This window comes from Aspergillus mulundensis (assembly GCF_003369625.1).
Source record: "Aspergillus mulundensis strain DSM 5745 chromosome Unknown scaffold_0, whole genome shotgun sequence".
Taxonomy (NCBI): Eukaryota; Fungi; Ascomycota; class Eurotiomycetes; order Eurotiales; family Aspergillaceae; genus Aspergillus; species Aspergillus mulundensis.
Window position 1 is genome coordinate 4,774,578 of NW_020797888.1, and position 25,819 is coordinate 4,800,396.

The 25,819-nt window shown below is 52.7% G+C and overlaps 4 protein-coding genes across 4 annotated transcripts; all 4 read right to left on the reverse strand.

The window, feature by feature from the left end:
- Positions 1-3,164: 3,164 nt before the first annotated feature.
- On the reverse strand, positions 3,165-9,266 carry DSM5745_01307 (uncharacterized protein; the record flags this gene model as incomplete). Its single annotated transcript, XM_026743323.1, has 4 exons — positions 3,165-7,184; positions 7,312-7,472; positions 7,523-8,814; positions 8,860-9,266. The coding sequence occupies 4 exons, from the start codon at positions 9,264-9,266 to the stop codon at positions 3,165-3,167; spliced, it is 5,880 nt and encodes a 1,959-aa protein (XP_026609168.1).
- A 3,249-nt stretch (positions 9,267-12,515) lies between these two features.
- On the reverse strand, positions 12,516-13,894 carry gprC (the record flags this gene model as incomplete). Its single annotated transcript, XM_026743324.1, has 2 exons — positions 12,516-13,244; positions 13,298-13,894. 2 exons carry the CDS (start codon positions 13,892-13,894, stop codon positions 12,516-12,518), a joined length of 1,326 nt encoding a protein of 441 aa, XP_026609169.1.
- Positions 13,895-18,629: 4,735 nt separating this feature from the next.
- DSM5745_01309 (uncharacterized protein) lies at positions 18,630-21,167 on the reverse strand (the record flags this gene model as incomplete). The annotated part of the gene is made up of 1 exon (XM_026743325.1): positions 18,630-21,167. One exon carries the CDS (start codon positions 21,165-21,167, stop codon positions 18,630-18,632), a length of 2,538 nt encoding a protein of 845 aa, XP_026609170.1.
- A 936-nt stretch (positions 21,168-22,103) lies between these two features.
- DSM5745_01310 (putative pre-mRNA splicing factor) lies at positions 22,104-25,126 on the reverse strand (the record flags this gene model as incomplete). The annotated part of the gene is made up of 2 exons (XM_026743326.1): positions 22,104-23,285; positions 23,339-25,126. The coding sequence occupies 2 exons, from the start codon at positions 25,124-25,126 to the stop codon at positions 22,104-22,106; spliced, it is 2,970 nt and encodes a 989-aa protein (XP_026609171.1).
- Positions 25,127-25,819: the final 693 nt, after the last annotated feature.

Consider the following 25,819-nt stretch of genomic DNA (forward strand, 5'->3'; position numbering starts at 1 on the left):
CCCCCCACCACCACCGCTATCATCCTCATCATCACCCCCCTCATCCAAAAAAAGCTCATACTGGTCCCCCGTCGACCGACTCCACGCGGCAGGAAGGACATCCGCCTCCGGACAACCGGTGGTATTCGCGCACGGGTTGGACGCGCAGCAGCCGAGGAAGCGCGGCTCGGTGAAGTTGCACGCGTACCAGTTGTCGTTGCTCTCGCCGATGCAGGAGTTCGGGCTGATGGCGTCGAAGACGGCGCCGTCGAAGGAGGCGGCGTAGGTGTCGGGGCAGGGGTGCGTCGTGTTGATGTTTGTGCAGGGGTCGGAGCTGCAGCAGCCGACGAAGTAGGGCGCCTCGGGGCACACGTACCAGGTCCCGCCGGAGGGGCAGGTGAAGTGGCAGTTTTGGGAGCCGTGGGTGCAGGAGGAGTCTGAGTCTGAGGATGAGGATGAACTCATTGTGTGTTTGTGTGATGTGTAGGGATGGGAATAGGAAGGGTGAGGATAAGGATAAGGGATGGAGAAGTATATGCACGATCAGTAAGGATGGAGTTTCGAGGAGTTCCCAAACAGCGGGTCTGGGGGGTTCTCGTTTCAAAAGGGACAGAAGCAACGCAGCTGAGCTGAGGACCGATGGCTGCTACGCATAAATAACAAGGTCTGAACGTGTTGACAAGGCTGTGAGCTTGGCCGGCCCAAGTGGACCTGCCAGCTGCGACTATGGATCCGCAGTCCACTCCACAGTGGACGGTGATTGGCAAGTGCGTGGACGGGTTCAGAAAAGAAATGAAATGGCCCCAATGGCTTCGAACGGTGGGATTTAGCGCTTACGTTTCCTTCCTGCCCAGACCTTTGGGGCCGTGCGGCTGAGGCGGAGCCACCGACACCGACACCGACACCGACACCCTGAAGTGAACTGAAGATCAAGAAGGCTGACGAGGAGAATGCCTGGTCGTATGATGCAGGACATCATCTAGCTATTGTTTGATATAAAGGAGAGTGGTAGACTCAGCGGGCATGTCAACTCTATCTCATTCCCTCCCCTATCGCCGTCAATAGAGTCAGACATACGTAGAGCTCATCAAGACAAATACGCAGTCAGCAGCAATGGCGTCTTGGCCTGCGTGTTTTTACGCACCTGTCCAACCCTTTCCAGAGGCGATGCTGCTAGGGCGAGACACATGGCGGTGTCTGTGCTACACGGCCTTATGCAGCACGAAGCCTATTCGATGGGTCGAGACAGAGTTCCTGGGGATATTTGCTTTTCTTTACGAGATGTGGAGATGAACTTATGAAGTCTGGCCTTCGAAGTCTTTAAGAGAATGAACATTACTCCGTAGGTTGAGTGTCGATCCAGAAACCCCTATTTCTACTACTCCGTAATGCCCGTGCTTACTGGAATTATTCCTTTACAGTCCTCCGTAAGAGATCAAAAGGGAATAGGGTAAGATACATAGACCGAGCGAACCAATTACAATGCAGGTAGAGTCGACCCTATGCATGCATCAAAGGCCAAAGCCCAAAGCCCGCCGTCAGCCTTAGCCCTAACTCCAGCCACGCTCATACATGATACTCGCCACCTGCACGGCCTCCCATAAACCAGCCAGAGTCAAGTTTCCAATACTCTGTAATGCTCGGACGAAATCCATAGGGTTCCTTCCCATTCCGATACCAATGGCCTCGGACTGAAATCGGTCGCTAACGTTGTCCGTTGTAGAACTCACACCAACGTATCGTTCGCTGTTGTATTTCGCTGCGGGGAATGAAGATGCGGGTTTGATGTTTGATGCATTTATCGCTTATGCGCTTTAGGTTGGATGCATTCGATCGTCGTATGGAGTCTCGCGATACCTCAAGTATCTCGAGATCAATGTAGCAGCGGTGGGTGTGGACGACGCATAGGAGGGAGAGGAGACGGGCGCATCACGCCGCACATGGTACTCGGGTCGTCGAATGGCATTGTCTGGGCTTGTTCAATGTTAATATAGATAGAGTATGAGTGTTCGATTGATAAGTTCTTGCAGCATACCATACTAGTGTCTCTGTTCTCGTTTTAACATCTTATCTTATATACCCTAACCTATGTCAAGACGACAATACTAACGCTAACAACGCGCCGAAAACAATACGAAGACAATTCTTTACACATCTGTATAGCATGCTGCAACCCTGAAGGTTCAAGTGTAGCACATCGGATTCGGATGTGTCCAGATCCGCCGGGTTCTTTGTTTGAGCTGTGGAACTCGGGTGGACTGCGACCATTTGCTGTTTCGGGCCACAAAGATATGTTCAATGCGGACTGGGCGGATAAAGCATGATTCCTTGAAAGAGGGTAAGTCCGTTATTTGGATGGATCGGACGTGAACTTGATTGTCTGATGGACTTGCACGCGGGTGGCTCCGTGACCAGAATCTTGACGGGAGTTAGGGCTCCCGGCAGAGAACCAGCTCGCCAGGTACAGAGCGGCAGGTTGTATTGTGAGTTCTGTGCGAAATCTGAGATCCAACGGCGCCTGGAACTGTCAGTTCTTGAACCCTCGTCTTTATGCCGTGGCCGAGTTCGAGGTATATAGTACTTTGGGAGCCGAGGCTTCCTTCGGCATCTCAGTGCTAGGTAATAATGCGCTCAAACAGGCTGCACAAAGGCAGTGTTTGGTTCGAGGGGCAGCTTTCTTTCAGTATCTAGACAAGGTATCTCTTCACAATGCGCATCGGGACAAGAGTTCCATCCAACTGATTACAGTCACATCTTCCCAGTCGGCCTCTATCTCGTAGCCAGCAAGGTCGAGGGATAGACTTAATAGTGTTGTATATATAGATTAGTATTTGTATATGGAGAGATTTATTACCAAAACTCCGTACATGAAGCAAGGTCACCGACCTAGGGCCAGAAAAGTCACCTGACATGGCTATTATGGCCAATGTATATCTGCATACGGTAGAACAATCTACATGAGAAAGAAGTGACGCCAGGCGCCAAAGGTATTGAGCAGGCCTCCTTGCCACGGTCTACCCCATTCTACGAGCAAGGCAGCATACTTCAATTTCAGGTAAGAATGGCCCTCCCTCCTTTTGCTAGGCGGCTGCATCCTAGAAACGAGAACGGCTTAAAACGAAGTGCGAAATTCATGGTCTCATCTCGGGACACCATTCCAAGCGGTGCTCATCCAGGCTCTAATCCTAATAATCAAGAGCATCAGCCAAACAATCCTCCCTAATCCACAACTCCGGATTCCTCAGCAGGGGGTCCTCAAAAGTCCACTCCAGCGGGTCCAGATCCGGATCAAGCTGAAGGAAGAGCACATGGCCAGTGTCAGACGTCAAAGTCACAGTATTCTTATAGATGATGCCGGAGCGCTTCTTGTAGATGATGCCGGAGCGCTTCCCCTTGGCGCTTCGGTATTCAGGCGGAATATAAACGATTTTATGTTGTTTCCACATGATCCAACCCTCATCTACACTGATCCAATAGAAAGCTGACGACGACGGAACCCCGTCTGCAATCAAAAGCGTGATGTCTGACCAGCCGTCGTTGACTAAGATGGATAGACCGTCGTGTGCAATGGAGACTCCGTACAGCGTTGTTTCGAAGGGGAAGCATGCAATGAGGTCTGAGCTGTCGGTTCTCCAGACTCGGACGGTGTTGTCAGCTGATATGGCGGCAACAAGATTGTGGTCCTCCAGGAAGGAAGGCTGCCTGACCCAGTCATCGTGGCCTGTCAGGGTGCTTATGCATTTCCCCTCATTCATGTCCCAGATACGGACGTGGTGGCTCTCGTAGATGATTGCTACTGTCTTTGCCGTGTGAGAAGGATACAACTCTATAGGCTCTTCAAAGGCGTTTCTAGGGTCATCCGCTTGTCCGCATTCCACTCCACTCTCGATGTCGAAAGAATTGAGCCTCCCGGCCGACTTGAAAATTACAAGTGTGGTATCATTCGGCGCAAACCGCATCAGAGATATTTCGCGGTAACTGAGTGAGAAGTAGCGGCTGTGTTGGATATCATCTATATAAACGCAGGTACCAAAAGCCTGCCGCTCAGTGTAGGCAACCAGCCCGCTTCGCGAGCAAGCCACGATAGGGTCCCACATTTCGTGCCGGTGCAGGACTCGAGAGGCGCCCTCTACAAAGCCCAGGATCACCAGTTCAGGGGTTTCATGATGAGCTATTGCGGCCAGGTTCTCGCCATGACCTTTCAAGCTCACCCCCATGTCACTGCTCGGCCGTGGCCCGCGGGATATTTTGCTGTTCTGATAATCCCATAGGTGACAGGTTGATGTAATGACCTTAGAGTTCTGGGGCGAGATCCTAGCGTGAAAAGGCTGATCATCGACAAGACCGGGTGTATCTGCGATCTGACAGCTACTGAGCCTCTGTCCTGTGCTGATATTCCATACCTCCAGTTTGTCATCCGTACCAACCGTGACCACTGCCAAAAGTTCGTTGTGCTCGGAAAGCTGCATGTCTAGCAGACTCGCTGTTTTGGCAAATGGTTCGGGCAGTAAATCTTCTCCGGTAGTAGAATCAAATATCTTAAACATGCCAGTGCGCAGTCTGCACGCAAACAGCGCATCATCAGCGCTAAACCTTAGGCCTGGCAATAGATCAATCTCCGCAATTGTGCGAAAACAAGTACCAGTCACAGCGTCCCAAAGGCGTGCCTTACTATCGTAGGTAGAACAGGCAAGAGTTGTACCGTGTGGTGACCAGACGACACTATGGACCACGTTCGAGTTTGCATCTAGAGTGTGAAGAACGGATCCATCGTCACTGGACCAGATTTCGACAATGTCACCGCGCTCCGGATGGATGGATGCAACCAATGTACCGTCGGGCGAAAATGGGTTTTCGAGGCCAAGGGGTAGGTATCCCTTTTTCCTAACCAGACTGCATCTCTGCGAAGCATGCCATGTTTGCAACCAGGTCCCTTCCATGCTTGATAGTACTCTCTCCCCATTCGAGGAAACATAAACTTCTTTAGCCTTAGTTGCAAGGTCACCCAAAGTCTGCCAATTCTGTGATTTCAATTCGAACACCCTCAGAGTCAAGTCTGCACAACCGGCCGCCATCCTTGTCACACAGGCGTCGAACGCCCAGCAAGCCAGTTGCAGTTTGTTCATCGGAATTTTCAGTGACTCGCGAGCGTTTGGTTTCCACACAGTGATCTTGCTTTCCTCGCCAAAAAGGACCGCAGAATGGATTGAAGGGGATCCCATGAGTGAAGATAAATTTTCAGGTATGTCCGAGATAGGGTTACATTTCCCCGCCACGGTATCCCATATCCGCAGTTGGGATGGCTCGTTGGGATTAAAACATACCACCGCACTGCCGTCAGATGTTTGTTGTATCTGCCCAGTGGGGGAAACCGTGCCTTGCAGGGAAATCCGGTGTTTGTCGGTGTGTATATCCCGCACATGGTCAACATCATCCAGCATGGAAATGGTTAGTTTGGAGTTCCTCGCAGCTTGCAGCCATGATATACGTCTGATAGAAGAAGTCGCTTCATCTCTTTCTCCTGTACAAATGCTGAAGACCTGGGCGAGATCATGCGGTCCCAGAACCCCAAGCATGTCATTGCCTGGTGAGAAGACGAGAGCACATGCTTTGTCAATAACGGCGGCTTTGAGAGCATACTGAGCTGTGCTTAAGGCCAGGGCATAGACGCTACCGGACAGCATATAAGCAAGCAAGCTTCCATCCGGAGAGAATGAGAGACCTGACATACCACCCTTGGTGCATTGTATGGTTCGAACCCAGCGCCCAGCTTCTGTGTCTAAGATTCGCAATTCACTATGCGTGGTGAAGCATGCAATATTCCTGCCATCACCGGAGATGGCAAGGTTCGTTGTCTCACCAAAGTTGCTCGCCAACTCTTGCAGACAAGACGCGCTCACAGTATCCCAGATTGCCAGGTTTCCGCGTTGATCCACAGAGGCCATTAGGTTGGAGTCACGGGCGTACTTCACTATACAGATCGAATCATTATGCGAAAATTCACCTTCGTTGTTGTTGACATTTCGAGGCTCATAGATAGACGTTCCCCGGCCTGTAGTATGATAAATCCGGTCTCCATTCGGAGTCAGGAAACCGACGCCTGAACGATCCGCAATGTCATTCATTACACTCAGACAATCTCCTGTATCGACTTCCCATATTCGGGCCGTGAAATCGTATGAGTTGGAGATAAGCTTTCGTCCACTTCCTGAAAACTGTATGGAGACCACTTTGCCTCGATGCCCTTCCAAAGTTTTCACAGGGTCCGCTGCAACCGTGTCCCACAGTTTGATTAGGTTGTCCTCGGCGTAAGCAAGTATATCTTTCTCTGGGGACAATTTCATGTAGCCCGTGCTCGACCCGAGAATATGGAGACATGTTCCCAGTACCGAGTCCCACACTCGGATCGTCTGGTCATCCGATTGGGACACAATCATTCGGTTACCTTGGAGAAAACTACTCTGTCGTACTGGACCTGCATGCCCATGAAACGTGCGAGTCAGGTTGCCGTTTGTTGTATCCCATGTTCGCACCGTTGCGTCCAGTGACGAAGAAACTATGTGCTTGGCGTCAGATGAAAATTCGGCGTGCCAGACAGCATCATTGTGGCCCTCAAGGGTATGACGGCGGATGCCATTCTGAGTATCCCAGATTGTCAGAGAGCCACTCCGGTAAATTATAAGCACTGCTTTACCATCTTCGTCGAACGCTGCATATCTAATATCGGGCGAATCCAGTTTCTCCAGAGTGTGCATACACACTGCAAGTCTGTTATCCCAGATTCTCACTGTTTTAAAGGCGGTCACTAAGAGCAATGATCCGTCCTTGGAGAATGACATGCATCCGGGCTCCTCATCACCATCGAAGATACTGATACAGCGCCCTGTTGTAATCTCACGAATCTCGATCGTGCCAGACTGGGTCGTTTCGAAAGCAACGACGTCCGCCGAGGGCGATACGACCAGTCCTCTTGCGCAAGCCCACGTCTGCTCGCAAGGGCTCCATGTCGATGGTAATGGACCTGATTGCACTACTGCACCTCGTAATAGACATGGGATAGCCTGGCTTACGAAGCTTTCTCCGGGGCCAAACCAGGGCGTACTGTGATACATTTGCAGTGGCGCAATTTCTAGAAGTGACCGATGGCGCATGAGATATCGATACATGTCATACAATCCCTCTCCGAGTGAGGAGTCAATAGTAAGCTAGCTTCAGCATCAGCACAGAACGAGAGGTTGGTTAGCAGGTCATACAGTTTTCAGCCTTCGAAGAGCCAGAATCATGTGTATTCCAAGGTACACATCTCCCATGATAGCTAGAGCTTCAACCCACTGGTGAAATCGCGATTGGAAAAAGTTTCGCACCACGTTCGGATTGGTCCCGCCAGACTGGCAAAGATGGTAGACCCAATTGCGGCAAGCATAGGAAGTCTCGAGTCGGACGTACTTCGCGAGCCTCGCATCGTCCTTGCCATCTATGGAGTAGCCCGGAAACTGCAGACGACACATGTCAGTAGTCAAGCACTGCTGCATATTGCGCATACAGTTGTGCGCCAGGAAGCGATGCAGATCATCGGCCTGTAATCGAAACCTCATATCCGTACATCTGTTCGGATTGAGGAGAAAGTCGCGGAACGAAGGATGGAGCAGATATATCGGCTCGGTATTGTCTCCTGGAACATGCAGGGCCGAGTGGAGGTTGTGGAGAACACTCGCGATGACCGACTCATCTACTGCCAGAAGCCCTGATAGAGCGGCGGTGGAGAATTGTGTTCTGAGCAATACAATCGAGCCGATGACTCTTTTGAAGAGGAACTCGTCTCCAATGTATGAGTGTTTTAGTATGGTTAGGTACATCTCATCGAGCGCAGCTGTTGGCGAATGCCCATTCTCGGACGAGCTCTCTTCGAGGAGCATTTTGAGTGCACGTTGTGGTATTGGCGACTCATATATGAAGCGGCAAACTGTCTTCGCGTAGATGAACAGTGATCCGGCATTCGTGGACAGTGTCTCGACGACTCTGTCCGATGAGGCGGGCCAGCTGTCTGGAAGGCCATGTCTGGACCTGACTTTCTCAAGTTCGTCTTCAATCAGTAGAGAGATATCCTGCTTTACAACTGCGTCGTCCATGTCGAACAGATCAAACTCGCGGTGGAAGTGACTTCGCGATTGAAGGAAGCCGCGACGTACTGCTCTTTCCGGCCGACCAGTGATCAGCACTCGCAGTCGGAACTTGGACTTGACGCTCGCAAGCATCGTCAAGAGCTGAGGGATTATCTCAATATCTTCTTCGCGATCACATTCATCGAGAGCGTCGATCACGAATACAAGCGGAGAGGCATCGTCGCCCGCCAATTTACGGACAGGCTCGACTATCAGCCGACGGCATTGCTCAGCAAGACTTCTTTGAGCTATATCCTCATCCTCCATTACTGCCTCGCAGATATGCTGCTTCAGCTCAGTGTCTTTTCTTGCCAGCTGGGCAGCTAGTGTGGCTATGAGCTTCCCAGCGTGGCCACGGTCACCTGCTCCTCGAGAGAAGAAGAAACTCCCCGCAAGACAGCCTTGTTCATGAAACCGACCGGCCACGGTCCGAGCGATAGTAGACTTTCCAGTTCCTGCCATTCCCTTTAACCAGCAGATTGTCTCGCTTCCGGGGTTTTCACTCCAAGCAACCAGCTTCTGAAGAGCTTCAGTACGCGTACCGGGTAGACACAATGCTTCATGTTCTTGTGAGCGAGAGTCAAACGCCGCATCAACGGCGCGAGGCAGCTTCTCGAGGTGTCGATTTCGTTCAGCTCGGTTGACTGTTTGCGCTGTGGTCAGGCTTTGCGAGCTGGAAGACTCAGCAGGAGAACCACCAATCGAGAGCCATACTCACAAGTTGTCCATCAAGAGCGCCATGCTCAGCGTACTCTTCCAATCGGTGACACGCTGAAGGGTCTCGCTGACCTCTTCCTTTGTGAAAGGCCATTTCAGAGCCCTGAGACCGATTTTCCGCATTGGATTGCTTCCCTTTCCCTTCAAACGAGTTTCCAACTCTCGGAGTGCGACCTCGCTGTTCTCAACGAGACGGCGCGAGGCGCGGAGTGCCTCCAAGTTATCATCTTTTGTCGTCTCGGCGAGCTCCCGGAGCTTTTGGACGATCTGAATGTAGGCCTCGATGCCGTCCTTCAGCAGCTGGATGTCTTCAGCGGCATGACGAACATTCCGGACGTACTTGTTGCAGGCGCCGATTATAGCTGTCGAGATCTGGATGACAGCGATAGCACTCGCAGCAGTTTCCATGTCGTGCCAATCCGCTCCTGTAGTCGGCTTCGTTTCGGTCGGAGGCCATCGGCAAAGGTGCAATGCTTCTGGTCAACAGGCCCACTGATTTGGCCAGACAGGACCTTCAAGTAAAAGAGGAGGTTGTGATTGCGATTCACCCTCTCTTCTCGTCTCATGTCATCGCTAGAAAAGATGACCCGGTTGGAAAGGTGAGCGCCGACTGCCACGGCTGAGGCTGCGTCCCAGCCCAGTGCGGGGTATGCCCAGACGTGTGTACGACAATGCTGCGAGTGCCAATTGGCCAGCATTGAGGTGATATATCGTATGGCCATGGCCGGATTTATTGGAGGCCGGTTGTGATGCTTCAGATCTCACAAAAACGCGCAATGCCATAGTTGTAGGAGTGGAAGTCAAGGTGCGGGCTGTCGGGCTGGCGGACGTGTACCGTACTCGATACCGGCGGCCTTCGAAGGTCTACATGGGTAGGCATATAAGCTGCTGACCCTGAGCATGGGGAGTAGAACGCAAGAAGAAAGAGGCATATCGATTGAGTGGAAAGAGTTGAAGCTAGCAAAGACGAGGCGATCGGGAAACTGTGTAGGCGGCGCTAACCGGAAACAGCGGCCAGAGGTCTTGCATCCGAGACAGGAAAGTGCAGTGGGAAGCCCGGAGGCAGCAAACCACGGGAGAAACCCAATCCAAACACACCGAATGTGAAGCCCGACTTGACCATCATGTCATCTGGTTGAGTACAATGTACATAACAGATATTCACCCTGGGTCCACCGAAACAGAAACAAAAACAAAAAAAGAAATGCTTCCAACGAGAATCGAACTCGTGTTTTCGGATATCCCTTGTAGAAGGGTCATACAATATGAGACCGACGTCCTAACCACTAGACTATGGAAACTTGTTGAAAATGGCGGCGGATTTTTGTTATCATGATCGGCAACCTCAGTAGCACAGACTGTAGTCCAACCCCTGTGTCCCTAGCGTGTTTTTACCTCAGAGTAGACAGCCTACAATCACTCTTCCATCTTCCAACTACGCCTCCGCCCTATATCCCACCATCGCATCCGCCATGTTCCATACTAATGATCATCGCAGTATTTGTCAACCCTCCCAAACCCCCGGGACCATGGTCCATGGGCATGAAGCACTCGCCGCCGATCGCGACCCGCGGAGATTCGCCGAAATATACAATCACAGCCTTGCCCCTTCCCAAACTCTGCTGTCCTCTGGGCCGTTTCACAACAAGCCCTAGGGAACTTTACCGCTCCCGCTTTTACTGCAGTTGGATGCGCTCCACCACGGGATGCGGTCCAGACTTCAGCCCCTAGCCCTCTGGGTCTGGGTCTGGGTCTGGGTCGGTTGTGCCCGTGACAGTGCGTCGACCGTGGTCCGGCGTAGAAGTTAGAACTAGACAGCATCGAACTGGTTGCTGTACAAGCTGAGGTGCAAGATATATAAACGCGGTGTTTGCCCCATTTCCTACTCTCATCAGACCCCGGAGTCAGTGGCGTAGGTATACTAGTAGGCTAGCTTGATGATCCACCGCCGGCCTGTCGATCGGCATATCAGCATGCTTTACTAGTATACACTACCGCAATGTCAGTTGGTAAACAGAAGGATGCCAAGATAGAGCGCCTTGTCGTATGGATCGGAGGTTGCAAGGTATCTGCGTAGGTTGGTTGTAAAGTTAGGAACCATGAATCGCAGTGCCAGACAGTCGAAGTGGAACGGAGACGATCATATTCCATGATCCCACGGCACCTGTCCCGTGCATATCCTCAAGATTCCACTTCCACGGCTCTTCCCAGGCCCCGGGCACGGCCAGCTCTGAGTCCCTGACCCCTGGATCCTTCGGCACCTATCCGGCACCGGGACCGGTCGTCGGATGTCGGTATACCGTGCAGGAAACTGCAAGATCGTGCTCATCGCTTTAGATCAACAATTAAATCCTTACCTGCAAGAAATCAGCCCTATAGACTCGAACTCGGAATTAAAAGGATCAATTAAGAAAACGCCACACGCACGACATGTGCTATTTTGAGAATTTGCCACGTTCTTCTTTGGCTGGGGTTGAGTTGCAACGGTTGCATACTACAGCGCACTAGACAGCCGACTAGCAGTGCTAGCTTGACAAGCACACCACTAGTCGGGTCACGTCTCCTTGAAATCTTGTCGCCTGGCAGGCTAGCCCTGCGGTCTGCACTATCCAAGTCCGGCAGCCTAGCACTCGCAATTCCGATAGCCGCAGCGCTAGAAAAAGGATAGGGGAGAGAGACTGATTCTCGGAGGAAAATAAGCTTCAGCAGGAGATGTCGTTGAATGTTCCTAACCCACCGCGTCCCAGCAACCAGAACCGTGGAAATTGCATCGGCCCCGGTGCTGCTTTGAGTAAAGCCAGAAAGTTCTAGCCTAGAGATCGACGCGCCACTGCCACCAGTCAGGTTTGACAGACGGTAAAGGCTGGCCTGAAGAGGATACCGGTGGCGGCGTTCGGAAATAGGCCGTCTTATGTACGGAGTCTAGTGCTCTGTCCAGCGTACTATAATGATGTGTCGGCTGATCCCTGCTCTCATCCTATCGCGAAGCGAACTGTGCGATGTCCCACGTACGGAGTAAAACCTGCTCTGTGCCACTGCCCCCTGCTCCGATCAGCTAATCGGCTCACGCCGTCATGAGGACACCTGCCGAACAGGATCAGCATGATCGTCCGCGAAAGCAGGGTGCGGCTAGTCATGCGTAGTAAATCCCAGTTCTCTGGGTCTGCTTTCTGATGTGGCGTTCAGTGTAGGTAGCGCAGTCTTTGACTCTAAGGTCTGTACAGGAGATGTTTGTAGACAGAAAGGAATATGTATGTAGGCTGTGGCTGCCCCGAGAGACAAAGAAGAAAGCAAATCTATATACAAGAAACAAACAGGAGATGTCACATAAACCGCCTGCAAGGAAGAAAAAGGGTAAAAGGATGAAACGGATCCGCTCATAGAACTCGTCACCAAATTGGGTATATCTGCTCGCAGTTCGACTCAAAAGAAGGAAGCGAAGGTAAAGGATATCGACGGAGAAGCAAGAAAGCTTGACGATCGAATAAGTATAAACCGTGATTTTGTAAGTGGACAAGGGGCCGCCGAGTTATGAGTCAAGGAGAGTATGAGGTTGGGGCATCAATTAAACCATGTAAGGTATAAGTCGGGCATAAGGTAGTGCGTAAAAAGAATGGACGAAGCGAAGGAATGTGGCGTAGCTGGATAAGATGGCGTCTATCTTCCCCATCTCCTCACTGGGACAGGGGGAGACAGCTTGCCTGTCGGCGGTAGAGAGTCCGCGCTTGACCGGCCGCTGCCTTCACCATTCTCAGGATATGCGGGCTCGGACGTGATCTCGATGGTGGTATGCTGGTACACCTTTCCGATCGGAGTCAGTTCGACATCGCCGCCCGTGTTCTTGACAATGTCGTCCGTCGAGCCATCTCGGCTCTGCTCCTCGTCGTCGCCGCCCTTGTAGGTGTGAAGAGCACTGATGTCCGTCCGCATGTGCTTCGGGTCCGTGGTGCTGCCGAGTTTGTTCTTGCCGCTGGGGAATTTGTGGTAGCTCTGGTCCATGCTAGGCTCGGATTCGATAATCAGGTTCTTTCGGGTGAGCGTGTAAAGCAGGACATCGACCAGACCAGAACTTGTAATCATCGCACCAGCAACACAGAAGTAAACGATGCCCGGGGTGTCTCCTCGTGCCGTTGCCATACGTCCTGCTGCCAGAGGAAGAGACAGGACGATGTAAGCGATTGGGTATATAACCATGTATCCGACAACGCGACGAAGGCGCTTTAGACTCTCGATATGGCTGCTTCCTAGAATCGCAGACTGCTTGATACGTCGACGGAGTTGGAACCATAGGATAGCGTATAGTGAAACCGTGCCAAACTCGGCGAAGAAAATCCAGAAATAATGCGTGCCAAGTCGGATGGGTTCGTACTTTTCACTAATCCAACACTATGCAATGTCAGTCGTGAGCGCAGAAAGAGCAAGATGCGGGGAAAACATACCCAAGCCCCAGCGGGGACGAAGACATCCTTTCCATGAGACCCGAGTGGGATAATGACAAGGACTGCAACCAACACCCAAATGCCAATCACAATCGTAACAAAGGCTCGGTAGCTCAGCTTCTTTCCTAAGGCGACGACGTAAAAGGTATGAAAGGCGATGGCGAGCACGAAAATTCCACTGGCTGGGTCTCCGACTTGGAGCCAGAATCCTTGGAGAAAGCAGGCGGCTGTATTTGCTTCGATTTTATTTTCCGCGTACCACTTGGCACATATCAAGAAAGCGAGTGACTGCTGGATATCCGCGATAACCAGGTTGTAGATGAGGACGACATACTGATTGTAACCGATGTATCGTTGATAGCTTCCGCGCCAGAAAACCAGTCGCCAGGTAATGAACGAAATCAACATGAGAGTAGCGATCGTGGAAAGAATGGCCATGATAAAGACAGCCACTAGGCCCCTGCGATGATCTGCCGGTAGGGGATCAATACTCTCCCCCGAACCATTATCACCCGTCGTATAGGACAATCTCGGGAGGAGGGAGTGGCTGCCGTCATCGCCGGCGGTTAAAGAGTGTAACACCTTGAAAAGGCTCATTGTGAATCGTCTAGTATGGCGTAGTGCTTAGAAGTGCCGCAAGCATCATTCGATGGTGGGCTCGTCGAGGTCGCTGTACTCCTGCACCCGGGCAAGAAGTCGCGCTTCGGGATGATGTGTCGGGGGACGATCGAGTATTTGAGGAGATAACAGTTGGAACAGATGTGCAGATTCTGTCGATAAGCTTGGTTTGCCCTCTGATCCTATCCCTTTCTTCTGTCGAGGGGTTCGAGAAATTATCCACTTTCACAGAAAGTAAAGTTAAAACGGGAGCGAGGGCAGGAATAATAATATGAGCTGCAGAGTTTGAAGGATCAAAAGGGACAAGGTAGCGAAGATGCTAACTGACGTATAGAAGCAAAGCTTAAGCCTGGGGCGAGATTTGAGTTGGCGCCATGCGCCGCGCAGACAACAAGCCCACGTAGTGTACCAAATTTCAGACAGCAGTGGAGTAGATTCGGATTCCAGAGGCGTGAACGGCTGAGTCCGACAGGAGATGGACCCAACGATCAGACAGGGGGAGGCTCAGGGAGCGAATGAGAAGGACCGGAGAATGGGGGAAATGGGTACCTCATCTGGAAGGTGGCAGCGGAGCGGCAGAGCGAGTCGCTGCACTGCCGACTTGATATTGTTGCTGACCTGCTGCTATATAATCACTGAGGGCGAGACCAAATCAAAAGTACCTACGGAGTACACTGAAGTGTTAAGGGGTGCAGGTCTTCGACCCCTCTCGATGGAGTTGGAACCCGGCTTATACTTTGAATGATAAGGACAGCCGCAGCGAGACCCCTGTCAAGGATGACGCCGTCGGGGCTCGTGTGAGCTCGCCATCGCTGCCAAGCATGTTGATTCGATGCCCAGCGCTGAGGCGCGAGGGTCGGAAGCTTGCCTGGGCTTTGCATGATCATCCAAGACTCAACTTGCGTGTAACCCCACAGACAGGGAGATGGAAGATTGACCCGGCCACGAGCTAGCATGGCAATCCAGGATCTTCTCTCCTTTCTCTCCAATCAAACGGTCGTCAATCCAGCCAAGTGCGGCGTGATTCCCGAGCCCACAGCGGCCCACATCCCCGCCGATCGGTCAGATTCTGGAGCAAATCCCGGATAACGTCCTCTTTCAGGACAAGTGGCTGGAAGATCTCCGCTCATCTGCTCAAAGGGGCATTTTCGTACGCAGACTATACTCTTTCTCGAAGGACGATCAGTGCGCTTCTGGTCAGCACGGCTGCCAAAGGGCCTCTCTCTGGTCCGACAGCGTCCATCTTCATCAGCGTTATTCAGCCTCTCGAGAGTCCAGTGCCAACCGCCATGAACCGTGGGACAGTTCTCGAGTAATCTCATTCGCCTCCTACGATGCCCTTGTGAGTACGAGGTCATCCTGAAACTTCGATGGCGCGAGAGCCAGGTCGCGAGGTGGACAGTGCGGAACCCATGTGATGTAAGCGGCAAGCATCGTTTTGAGATTGTGGAATATGACAGCCTCAGTTCCCAAGAATTGGCAGTGACAGATCTCGGATGTTTCATGGTTGACACTTGGGTGGTTATCAATCTAGACAGTTCCGGGTGCCGTTCTCTCCGTAACAATCGATGACAGGAGCAAGTTGGAGCCGGCCAGATGATTGTTCAGTTCGGAATAGATAGAGGATCAAAAAGAGCTGACGCCGCCGAGTTAGCTGGTTTGAGGTTGATGGGCGATAGATTAACAGTGAACGCAGAGCAGAGACCTCGGCCCGTCGGCGGTTGCAGGAACAACGGTTTCTCCGGCTGCTCCGGTTCCTCCCCTCAGCTCCCTTGGTCTTCGCTCTTGAAGTTGAAACAACAATTCGACTTTCATACTTTGGTTCCTCACGGTGCGCCCGTGTAAGAAGACCGGTGCTCGATGCGAGTCAGTCCCAGCGGTATACTCTTGCTAATGCTACTACGCTAGAGTCTACTCACTAGTCGCTTCTGCCTCACCAATGACACCGCGATGATCGAGCCGGACTCTCGACTACGCCGTATTCTTCAACCCCGCACGAGCCCGGCGGTCTGAACGGTTTCTATCCCGTGCGGGGACGGATATTGTGGCGCTGGGGTGGAATAAAACCATGGGCGACCGAAGGATTTGAGACTTAAGGTCAATGGTCATGTTGCTGGCCATCACTCGCTCTCCGTCGGTATACCTACGCACACTGCCGTACTGCGAACACGTGGATATCGCAGATCCAGTTCTTCTGGATTTGGAACTCGGGCTGGACGGTCAACCCATGGTTCAGTTGTGGATAGCGTTTCCGCCCCTTGGTTTCACCGTCACATCCTTCAGAGCTTCAACTGCCCTCAACGCCATCGTCCCATCCTTTGACCTTTCCAGGATATCTCCTCGTGTATAATCCCGAACCAGATAATGCTGTAAAGGGACCCTCGGAGCATGATTCGCTAGCACTTCGCAGAATCCTGGCCTCTGTCGCGACCGTCGATTCGCCCGTTTCCAGTGCCTATCGACGAACGGGTTACACCGCATAAGACGGTCGTCGGTTGCCTTCTCTGCTCTGGTATAAAGGCACTCTGCTTCAGTCTCGATATTCGCATAATATCGCACCGGACATTGCACGGCTTCCATAAGGTGTTGGCGAAGGGGTACAATACCTTGATACGTCGTTTGCGCGGAATATACCCAGACATAATCGTCCGTCGACTCCATGGTTCTCAAACTCACTGCCGTACCTTGCGCGTCGGTCTATTTGGTCACTTACTCGTATCTACGCCGATCTCACTCCCTTCTAGTTTCTATTTTCTACCGATGACCCGGTATCTAAATCAACTGTTCGCAGTAATCACTTGCACATCCTCCAAGCCTCCGTTAATCACCCAGTCTGCTTCCCTGCTCATGAACAGAGGTCGAAATTAATCGCTTGGCACCCCAAATTGCCAATCCTGCCAAGGTCAAGGCAAGAGGCTTGATCGCGAGATCCATCGATACTGATAGCCTGCCCTGGTCTGGGCACTGGGCATTGTGGACTCCAAACGCCACGGCCGCCATCTCCGGAGTCCGCTGGCCCTGGATCTTTTAGCGCAGTGCCCATAGCTCAGACCCTAGAGTCCTATGCAATAATATCACGAGCCAACGTTAGCGAATGCGGGGAACGTGCTACATTACCGAGTGCATGGATACAACCCCTGGTTTTTGAATCCGATTCTGAAGCGTGGTGTACCGTGCGCAGTGTATACCGTGCACGCCCCCAATCTTGTCCGTCCCTGCGCCCCGATGGGGCAATATCGCCTTGGACGCCTGAACTAGGACTAATCGCGGTACTGCGCGGGTGTCTCGACACTGCCTCTTACGTACCGATATTTACCTGTTGGCGGCAGTGGGAGCGTTGACTCGAGCAGCGCTGCATCGACCAAACGCGAAACGGCGGACAAGGCGAATTGTCTCATCCACTGCTTCGTGAACGCCTTACTCCATTTTTGGGATACCATTCCCGCCAATTCCCTTGTGCGTCCGCATTGCAGTTATTATCAATACACAGTGGCTATTGTTGATGTACCCCGTGGATAGATGTGCAGAATCCAGCCCGGATGAAGTGACAGGTAAGCACGGATGGTCTATTTTCTAGCTAGCCAGCGCTCTTCCAACTCTCACAAGCCTGCATGCTAGCGCTCTGATAGATATATATACCAGAGAGGCGATGCCACAACCCCTCTTCTACTTGACCCCGGACTACACCATCGTACGCACTAAGTTACTCAAGGTTAGGATGAACCCTACGTCGAGCTCCAGGGAAACGAAACGAAACATGCGCAGGGCGAGTCTAAAGTACAGTCGAGAGCTCTGCGCACTTTTCAAGGACGAGCATCCTATCGCCGCTACAAAGACATTCAGCAGCAATATAGCAGAATTCATTTTCTTCCAGCTATCTATCAGCGGCGCGTGCATGGACATAAAAGAACGTGGACGAACCTTGCAAAGCAAAGCAAAGCAACCTATATTCCCAAGTCTAGATAGCTATGAACTGAACTAGGTGAAACAACCAGACGAAGGCAGCGCAGAGATTGGAAGAGGCGTATTAGCTTGGGTATACAATTTATCTAGGTATCGGCCGTGGCAATCAAGCACGAACAATCACAGTCACAACCAGAGGTCAAAGAAATGCAATGCAATAGAAAGCGAAGGCGAATGCGGGAAGCAAAGATCCAAGACCCAGGCCGGGCCAGCCTAGACATAACTGGAGATGAATATCATAGAGTAGATAAAAGCAAGCAAAACAGGGGGATCAATGTACGACAATATGCCTGCGTCAGCTTCCAACCTTGCTTCAAAGTTCAACCGGCTCGCATTGCTTTGCTTCAGTCCACCTGCAATTCAGCGCTATACCTACAAACACGCGATGCGATGCAATGCGATCAACCAATGCTCGTAAGCCAACGCTGGGTATATAGAGTAAAATGGGAAGATATTCATGTTCATTTTCATTTTCATTTCGTGCTGGCTCTCATTCATGGATGGACGTTGTGCAATGTAATGTGTATGGCGTGGACTCAATTCGTCTTCGTCGTCAAGTGTCGTAACGTAACGCTGCTGATGATGGATAACAAGCAAAACAGGAATAATCACAATGGGGTAAGGTGGGATGATGTATGATGTATCAACAAGATGCAAATCGGCAATATGGACATGGACTAGTCTCGGATATCTCAGGTTTAGCTGATGTATCCTGAGTTCGAGGCTTGCTGAATGGTGAAGAGGCTGTTGCTCATCGTCGCCTGGAGTTCCGACTATCCCTTCGCGCGATAGGCTCCCCGTCTTCGCCCTCATCTTCCTCTTCCACGGGCGCAGGGGTACGGCGCTCAGTACGCCTCTTCGGGCGGCGCCGGCGATTAGAGCTAATATTACTCGCCGAGTCATCCGGCGCAAGAGAGTACGTATCGTCGAGGAAATCATCGTCCGTACCGCTTTCCCACGGATACTGAGAGGCCGGAGTGCCAAGGCGCGCTTCAACGAATGTGCCGCGACGGTTCTGGTTGGCGATGGACAGTCCAGCGCCGCGCTCACGCAGGGCAAGACGCACAGCTTCCGCTTTGCAATGCAGCGCCTCAAATGCGTCTTCGAGTGCCTCCATCCCAGCGTAGATCTCTCGCTCGACTTCGGCCAGCGCCGCAATCTCCATCTCCTCGTCGAGAGCGATCGGACCGCCGAATGAGCCGGGGGAGCCGGGACCGCCGTAGGGCTGGCTCATTGGGCGGTCGAGCGGGCTGGGTGTTGGGCCGCGGGACATTCGGCCGCCGGCGGCGCTGAACGGAGTGTTTGAGCGGCTGGCGCTCCATCGGGTGGGCGTGCCGTTGGGGAGGGAATCCTCTGCTCCGCTGCGGAGAAACCCGTCGAAGCGGCCTGAGATCAGGATATCCCATTCGTCGTCACTGATGGCTGCAAGAGTGGCTAAGACGTGGTGAATTCCGGGGTTATTCAGCATGTACATCGCGGTTTCGGGGTCCCGAGGTCGAGATGACAGGCGGTACAGTCGTTGGATCGCATAGGATGAAGAAACCAGAGCATCGGGCCGTTCCCGAGGCTTCCCGTCTGGCCGCGGAGTCGGCGATGTGGATGAAATCCCAAGCAGGGCCCGGAAGATCGGTCTTTGCTCTGTTCCGAGATGGGTTAACATGGCGAAGGTCAGCGTCTCATCGTCTACCTCCTCCGGCGCACTTGTAGGCTGCTCGACCTGCTCCGTCAGCCACCTGTCCACGGCGAGTTTCGTCTTGCGGGACTGCCGGAGGAAATGGTCGCGGTACTCTTCCGGGACGTCAATGTCCATTTTCTGCATCGGAATGTGTTCTTCACCAGACACCTCAGCAGCACCCAACTCGGTTGTGAGTATAAATGGCGGCCAGCTAGGAAGCTCCCGACGGCCGGAAACTAGCTCCAACACTTCACCCCAGCTAACACCTGACGGGATATCCTCCAGCTCATCATGCTCACACATCAAGCATCGGCACGATTCCGAAGAGATGTCGCGTGCAAAAACGGCTTCTAGTCGGTCGAGCAGGCGACGAGCCACGGAACGAGACCCGGTGGCTACCGCGAGCGAACCACTCTTATTTACAACAGTCTGGTAGTCATCTAGAAGGCGGCTGAAAGGCTCGAAAACTCTACTAGCCGCAAGGTGAGGCTGGACCTGTGGTTGATCACCGAAGACTGTGTTCAGAAGCAGAGACTTAGGCACCTGGTGCTCCAACCCTCCGTTCTGAAGAAGATAATCAACACGCGGGTTCGAAACAGGGACATCTGGCGGAGGCGGGGGCGGGGGCGGCGTGCCGTACGTGGAGCCGACGGTTGGCGGACGTCCATACTCCATCGCAATCTCAAAAGGCGTGCGGTTGCGGTTTGCGGATGCCGGACGATTCGACATGGCAGAGCGCGTCTGGTTGCGCGACGGCGGCTTCTCGGGGCTTTTGACTCTGTGAGGGGACTGGCGAGGAGCCGCAATAGTTGCGTCGGAGCCGTTAGCAGAGCCCGAACCTGCATCTCGGACGGTTGGCGGAGAGCGAGGAGGAGAGACGGTGGGGGTTCGTTTCCGTTCCGAATCGAGTTTTGACTTGGAAGGCTTGTGGGACGGAGTCTCTTTGCTATGACTTGAACGTTTCGACGTTGACTTGGGGGTCTCCGGTCGCACGGTAGCCTTGCTCGACTTGCTGCCATCGTCCTTCTTTGCGCGTAGACTTGATGATGAGCGGTTCAAGTCTGTCTTGATTCTGATCTTAGTCTTTTCCTTCGGCTTCTCAGTTTTCTCTCCCTTGTCGTCGACAGTACTTCCCTTGCGCGAGTGCTGATCCACGCTCGTCAACGGGGGACTCGGGGGCGCATGTTGACTATCATGGCGCTGATGTTTGCTATCCTCCTTATCGTCATCATCCCGATCCTGCTCGGTCAAATCGGTCGGATCCGGTGTAGGGACGCCCGGCTTGCCAACGGCCTCCCTGCTATGAGCCTTCGAAAACGTGGGGTACGGTAAGCTCGTTCTCGACTCGAGGAAGGACGCCGTGCCGGAGCGGCTAGCGCTGTCGAGGCCGGGCATAGAGGACCGACGTTGTTTGCGGGACTTGGGAGCGGAGGCGGCAGGGGTAGAGGCACGGACCGGTGGTTCGGGGTCGTCCGGGTCCTTGGTCGAGGGACGGCTAGATTGTTTCTGGGACGAGGAACGGTGTTGGCGGTGTTTTTGTTTAAGCGAGGTAGATGACGATGATGAAAGCTTCCTATTCCGTTCTCGGTCATTTAGTCTCAGGGGCAGAAACATGGCGGATAAAGGTGAGGTGAGGTGAGGTGAGGTTCGTGGGATGCAAGGCGAGAGAAGACGACGACCACGGCCGGGGAAGTCTTCCCTGCTCCGATTTCGTTTTGTGACGTTTTCTAGTTACCTCGTAGTTGTAAATGGGGTGCTAATCTGAGTCGGACAATGCGTCGACAAAAAGCAGGCAATCAATTGCAGGGTCTGGAGACGTCGTCGAAGCGGACCGCGGAGGTCGTGTTGTCGGTACGTTGGGTCGGTCGTCTGGCGCTTAGGCGAGGTAAGGATCGCAGATCTGAGTGGTTGGGTTCGTAACTCGGCGCTTATGTCACTGGGTCACCAACAGCTATTTTAGGAGTCATGCGACATGCCGTCGCTCATGAAGTAGAAAAAGCAAGTAGTCTGGGACAAGGAAGGAACCAGGAACCAGCGAATTCGAAATGATGGATGGTTGACGAGGGAGGCTGGTGGAGGATTTTGCGGTGAGTAAGGTAGCGTAGGGCCCAGGCTGATCCCCGCTGAGACCCGTTTAATCGCGAAATGGCGACGTCTAGTTCGATGGGCGGTTCAAGGCAGACGGCTCGGTGGGTGCTGTGGAGCGACCTGGTGCACCGTGCTGCATGGAAGCCTAACGAAGCCGCTGGATCGAGTTCTAGAGAATGGAATTGAGCAAGAGAGTTGATCAGCTCAAGATGGAGGATGAAGTTGGAAAGAAGGGGAGAGTTGGACGAAGATGTTTGCTGGTGAGGTTGTGTTTGTCGTTGCCTGGCTTTCTGCCTTAACCTTGAGGCATCTATCTATCACATATGCCTCAGGCCGTCACTGCTGTGCAACAAGATTATTCAGTGATATTCAAGGTAACTATAGAGTAGTCACTGCTAGATATACCTAGAGAAGAGTCTACAGCCCATATCGTGCCCAGTAGCCAAACCCAGGCCAACAGATCTATCTCCGCTTAACCGGCGACGTCTCAAGAACCCAATTCCCATCCTCAATATGAGCCGTTGCACCACGCCTCGCAGCCCGCATAACCTTCTCGCTCGCTCGCGTCCTTTCACCCGTTTCCCGATCCCAGACCCAACCTTCCTTCAGCCACATCCACGTCAAATAAGCACGAAGTTCCTTATCCTGCGGCAGCACCGACTTCCATTCTGGCACGAACTCAGCACCGGCACCGCCTCCTTTCCAATCCTTAGCCAAGCCGCGTAATTCATCGCGACAAAAGATCCGCCAGCTATCCAAAGCATAAGCCCCAACGCCGGGGAGATGCGCGACTTCCCAAGCAACACGCTGGTCGTCATCGTCGATACACTCGCCTGCTTTAACATCCCTGCCATCCGTCTTAGCTGGGTAATTGAGTTTCCGGTACCGTTTGCCGAGAGTGGGCGGACGACCAAGCCAAGTCTGCGCTAGGGCGATGCATTTCCTTGCGCGCTGATTCTGGAAGCCGAGGCGGTGGATCATAGCTATCAGATCGGGTGGGTCTGCTGCAGCCATTGCTTCGATCGTGGGGTATCTGTCGAAGACCTGGAATAAGGTTGGGAGCGCGACGCCGCCACGTGTTCGGTTCAGGAAGATCGTTGCGAGGAGGAGGCGGAATGGATTGTGGGCGAGCTGCTCCTGCACTAAGCCAAAGGCAGGCGCGTCAATTGGTGGGAATGGGAGGCAGGAGTCTTCGTTGACCAAGGGTCCTTGGAAGTAAGGTGATATCTTTGCTAGCTTGAGGCGGGGCTTTTTCTGTGGAACAAGTATGTGGCCCGAAAAGTCAAGCGGGGGTGGTGTTTGCTCCCTCGCACTGCAGGAAATGGCGCAATGTGCGGACTTGATGGGTTCAATTGGGGTTTCGGTTACCTCTTCGAGGCATTTTGTGACACTGCGCTTTGAAAACAACGAATGGGCTGGAGACGTGGATGGGCTATCGGATAGGGAATCAAGGTCACTGGGTACGTCACTCAAAGTCGAATCAGAGAGGAGAAGATCAGAAAGCATGCCCATGTCCTCAACCATCCGCAGAACATGGTCTGGAATAGAGCGACGGTTGTAAACCACGGGCGGAGCCTCAAGATCAGCAGCTTGCTTCCTTTCAATCTTCCTGGCCTTCTTTTTCACGAAATATTTGGACCTCACCTCATCGCCGGCTGTCAACCCCGGCAAATCCTCGGTTCTTAAAAATCCAACACAATCGGGTCTTCAAGTGCTGCACCGCTCTGCTGGGAAGAATGAATTGTCGGCTGTTGCGAGGGATCCCCACTGCTACGCCGCTGTCTCTTCTTTGGCCGTGGAGCTTCCTGCATATCGCCCTTTCCGGAGCGGGACAGCTCTTTAGATTCGAGAGAACGCGCAGGAGCTTCAGCAACGATGCTGGTATGAGCGCGATTCGTTTTCTTGTGAGAATTAGCGAGACACTCCTTCGATCCAACCTTTCCGGATCTTGACGGCTTTTCAACCTTATTCTGAAATTCAACCTCCGGGGTTCCAAGATCGATGGTGACAGGAGTTTTCTTCCCTCCCTTGTCGGCCACAGTATGAGCTCCACTCAATACATTGTGCTGCAGCATCCACCTATGCTCCCGCTTCCGCTTCCGCTTTTTTTGATCCTTGGATACGCATACGCCTGGATCGTCGTGGTCACGGTCATCCAGTGCAGTTGGATTGATTTGTCCAGAGGCATTCACAATATTGCCGAAGAGTTTCTCCACCATCCTTTCGGAGCTAGCTAGGATCTCGGGCCTGAAGTTTGCTGTCTTCTTCTTATCACCGGCTAACCGCAGTGTCTCGGGTTCGTGCGAGGGTGGAGCTTGAATCTCGACCTCATCCCCAAACTCCGAACCCTCAGTAAATGCCTCTCCGTGTCCCACATTCTGAAGATAGTAACGCTTGATATCAAGAAGGATTCTGTTAACCGCTTCCTCTTCGTACCCAGTCTCTTCGGCTTCCTCACGAACATCGCAGACGAACTGTAGACGCGAACCGAGTGGAACAGGATACTGTTTGTTGCGCATGAAATTGTGTTCGCAGATGAATCTAAGAAGCGGCGAGTAGCTGTCGTCCTCGGGAGTCGTAGATGGGGACAAAGAGGAACTGGCGCCGAGCTTGACTCCGCCATCATGCTCTTCGTCTCTGTTTTCGTCACTGTCGATGTCTAGGCAATCCCCGTTCGCACCTTTCAGTGATGGGCTAGGTAAAAGCTTCGGCCTGTTCGTATCGCCACCAACGCCTTGAGCATTATCGCTGCCAAGTCCGGTCTTCTTGGTAGGAGTATTGACAAAATGTCCGGCCGCGCGGTGATCCTCGGTGCTTGATTTAGGTATGGGCCTCAGCTTGTTTGCGCTGCCGGTAGCTTGTGCATTGCGCTCGAACGCAATCTTTGAGGGCGGAGGAATGGCTTGATCTTGGTCTTCCACTGCGCGGTGCATCTTGGTACTCGGCTTGGGAACTGGCCTCAGCTCGGTTGTGTTACCCCGGCCAGCGCCCCGGACATTGTCGGTACAAAGTCCAGCCTTTGTGATCCAGATATCGGCATCGTCGTCGAGAGCTCGGTACTTCTCGGTGTTCGACTTGAGTACAGGCTTCTTGAGTATAGGCTTCAGCTTGTTCGATTTGCCAGCGACTGATGCAGCCCCATGTTCGCGATTGGCTCCTATCCTTGCGGCATTGGCTTGATCTTCGGCGTGTCGGTGTTTCCCGGTACTCGCCTTGGGTACAGGCCTCAGCTTGTTGGTGTTGCCAGTGGAGGTGACATTGGCACTATCGCGAGCAAGCGCAGTCTGTGGGAGCGAAGTTTTGACTGGGCCTTCAACAGCACTGTGTACCTTGTTCTTGCTCTTCTTTGTGCTCATGTTCTTGTCCTTGTGTTTGCTCTTGGACTTATCCTTCGGTTTGGATTCCTTCGACTTCGAGGTGGTAGGATTGGCAGATGAAGCGGTAGAGAAAGAGAAGCCGTCTTTTTCGCGACTGAGTCTCGCCATTTCGGTTTGTTCGTCGTGCGATGCGATGCGATGAGGGTTTGAGTCTTCTGTGTAGACGTGGACGTGTAAGCGTAGGTTGTAAAGGTGGAGCGAAGAAAAGACGGGGTAAGGGGTGAGAAATCGAAAAAGATGAGGAAGAAAACGAAAAGAACTTGGAGGGGAAATAGAGTCTCACTAACACAAGAGAAAGACTCAGATCGAAATTCACTCAACTCACTCCCGAACAGAAGACAGCCTAGGTGCTCACGGCGCACCCCCAAGTCAGCAATCTCCCTCCACCCTGCCAGCTGATCAAGGCGCGCTCGGCTTCTACATTGGCGATCGTGTCAAGTATATCGGTATCCCAACACTGTCTGAAGTAAGATGGGTGAGAAAAAGTTGGTCACATTTCGCATCGGCGTGGTGATCTGAAAAATCCGGGGAAGGATTTTGGGCCAATTTGATTTTAAGCGGAGCGGAGTCGTTGCGCACGGGCCACTCGGTTACTTTCGTCATACCTAGATGGAGGGCTGTTTACTTTCAAGGTACATTGTCTTATCTGTTTTCAATCTGGCTATATGTTTAAATTACACGGTAGATATATTGAGTATGTTCGTCGTCTGTCCTTCTAGAATCTACCCAAAAGCCGGCACCGCACCTATATACTGCAAGGTCTATACCTACGGTCTACCAACTTTTACCACCCTTCAGGGC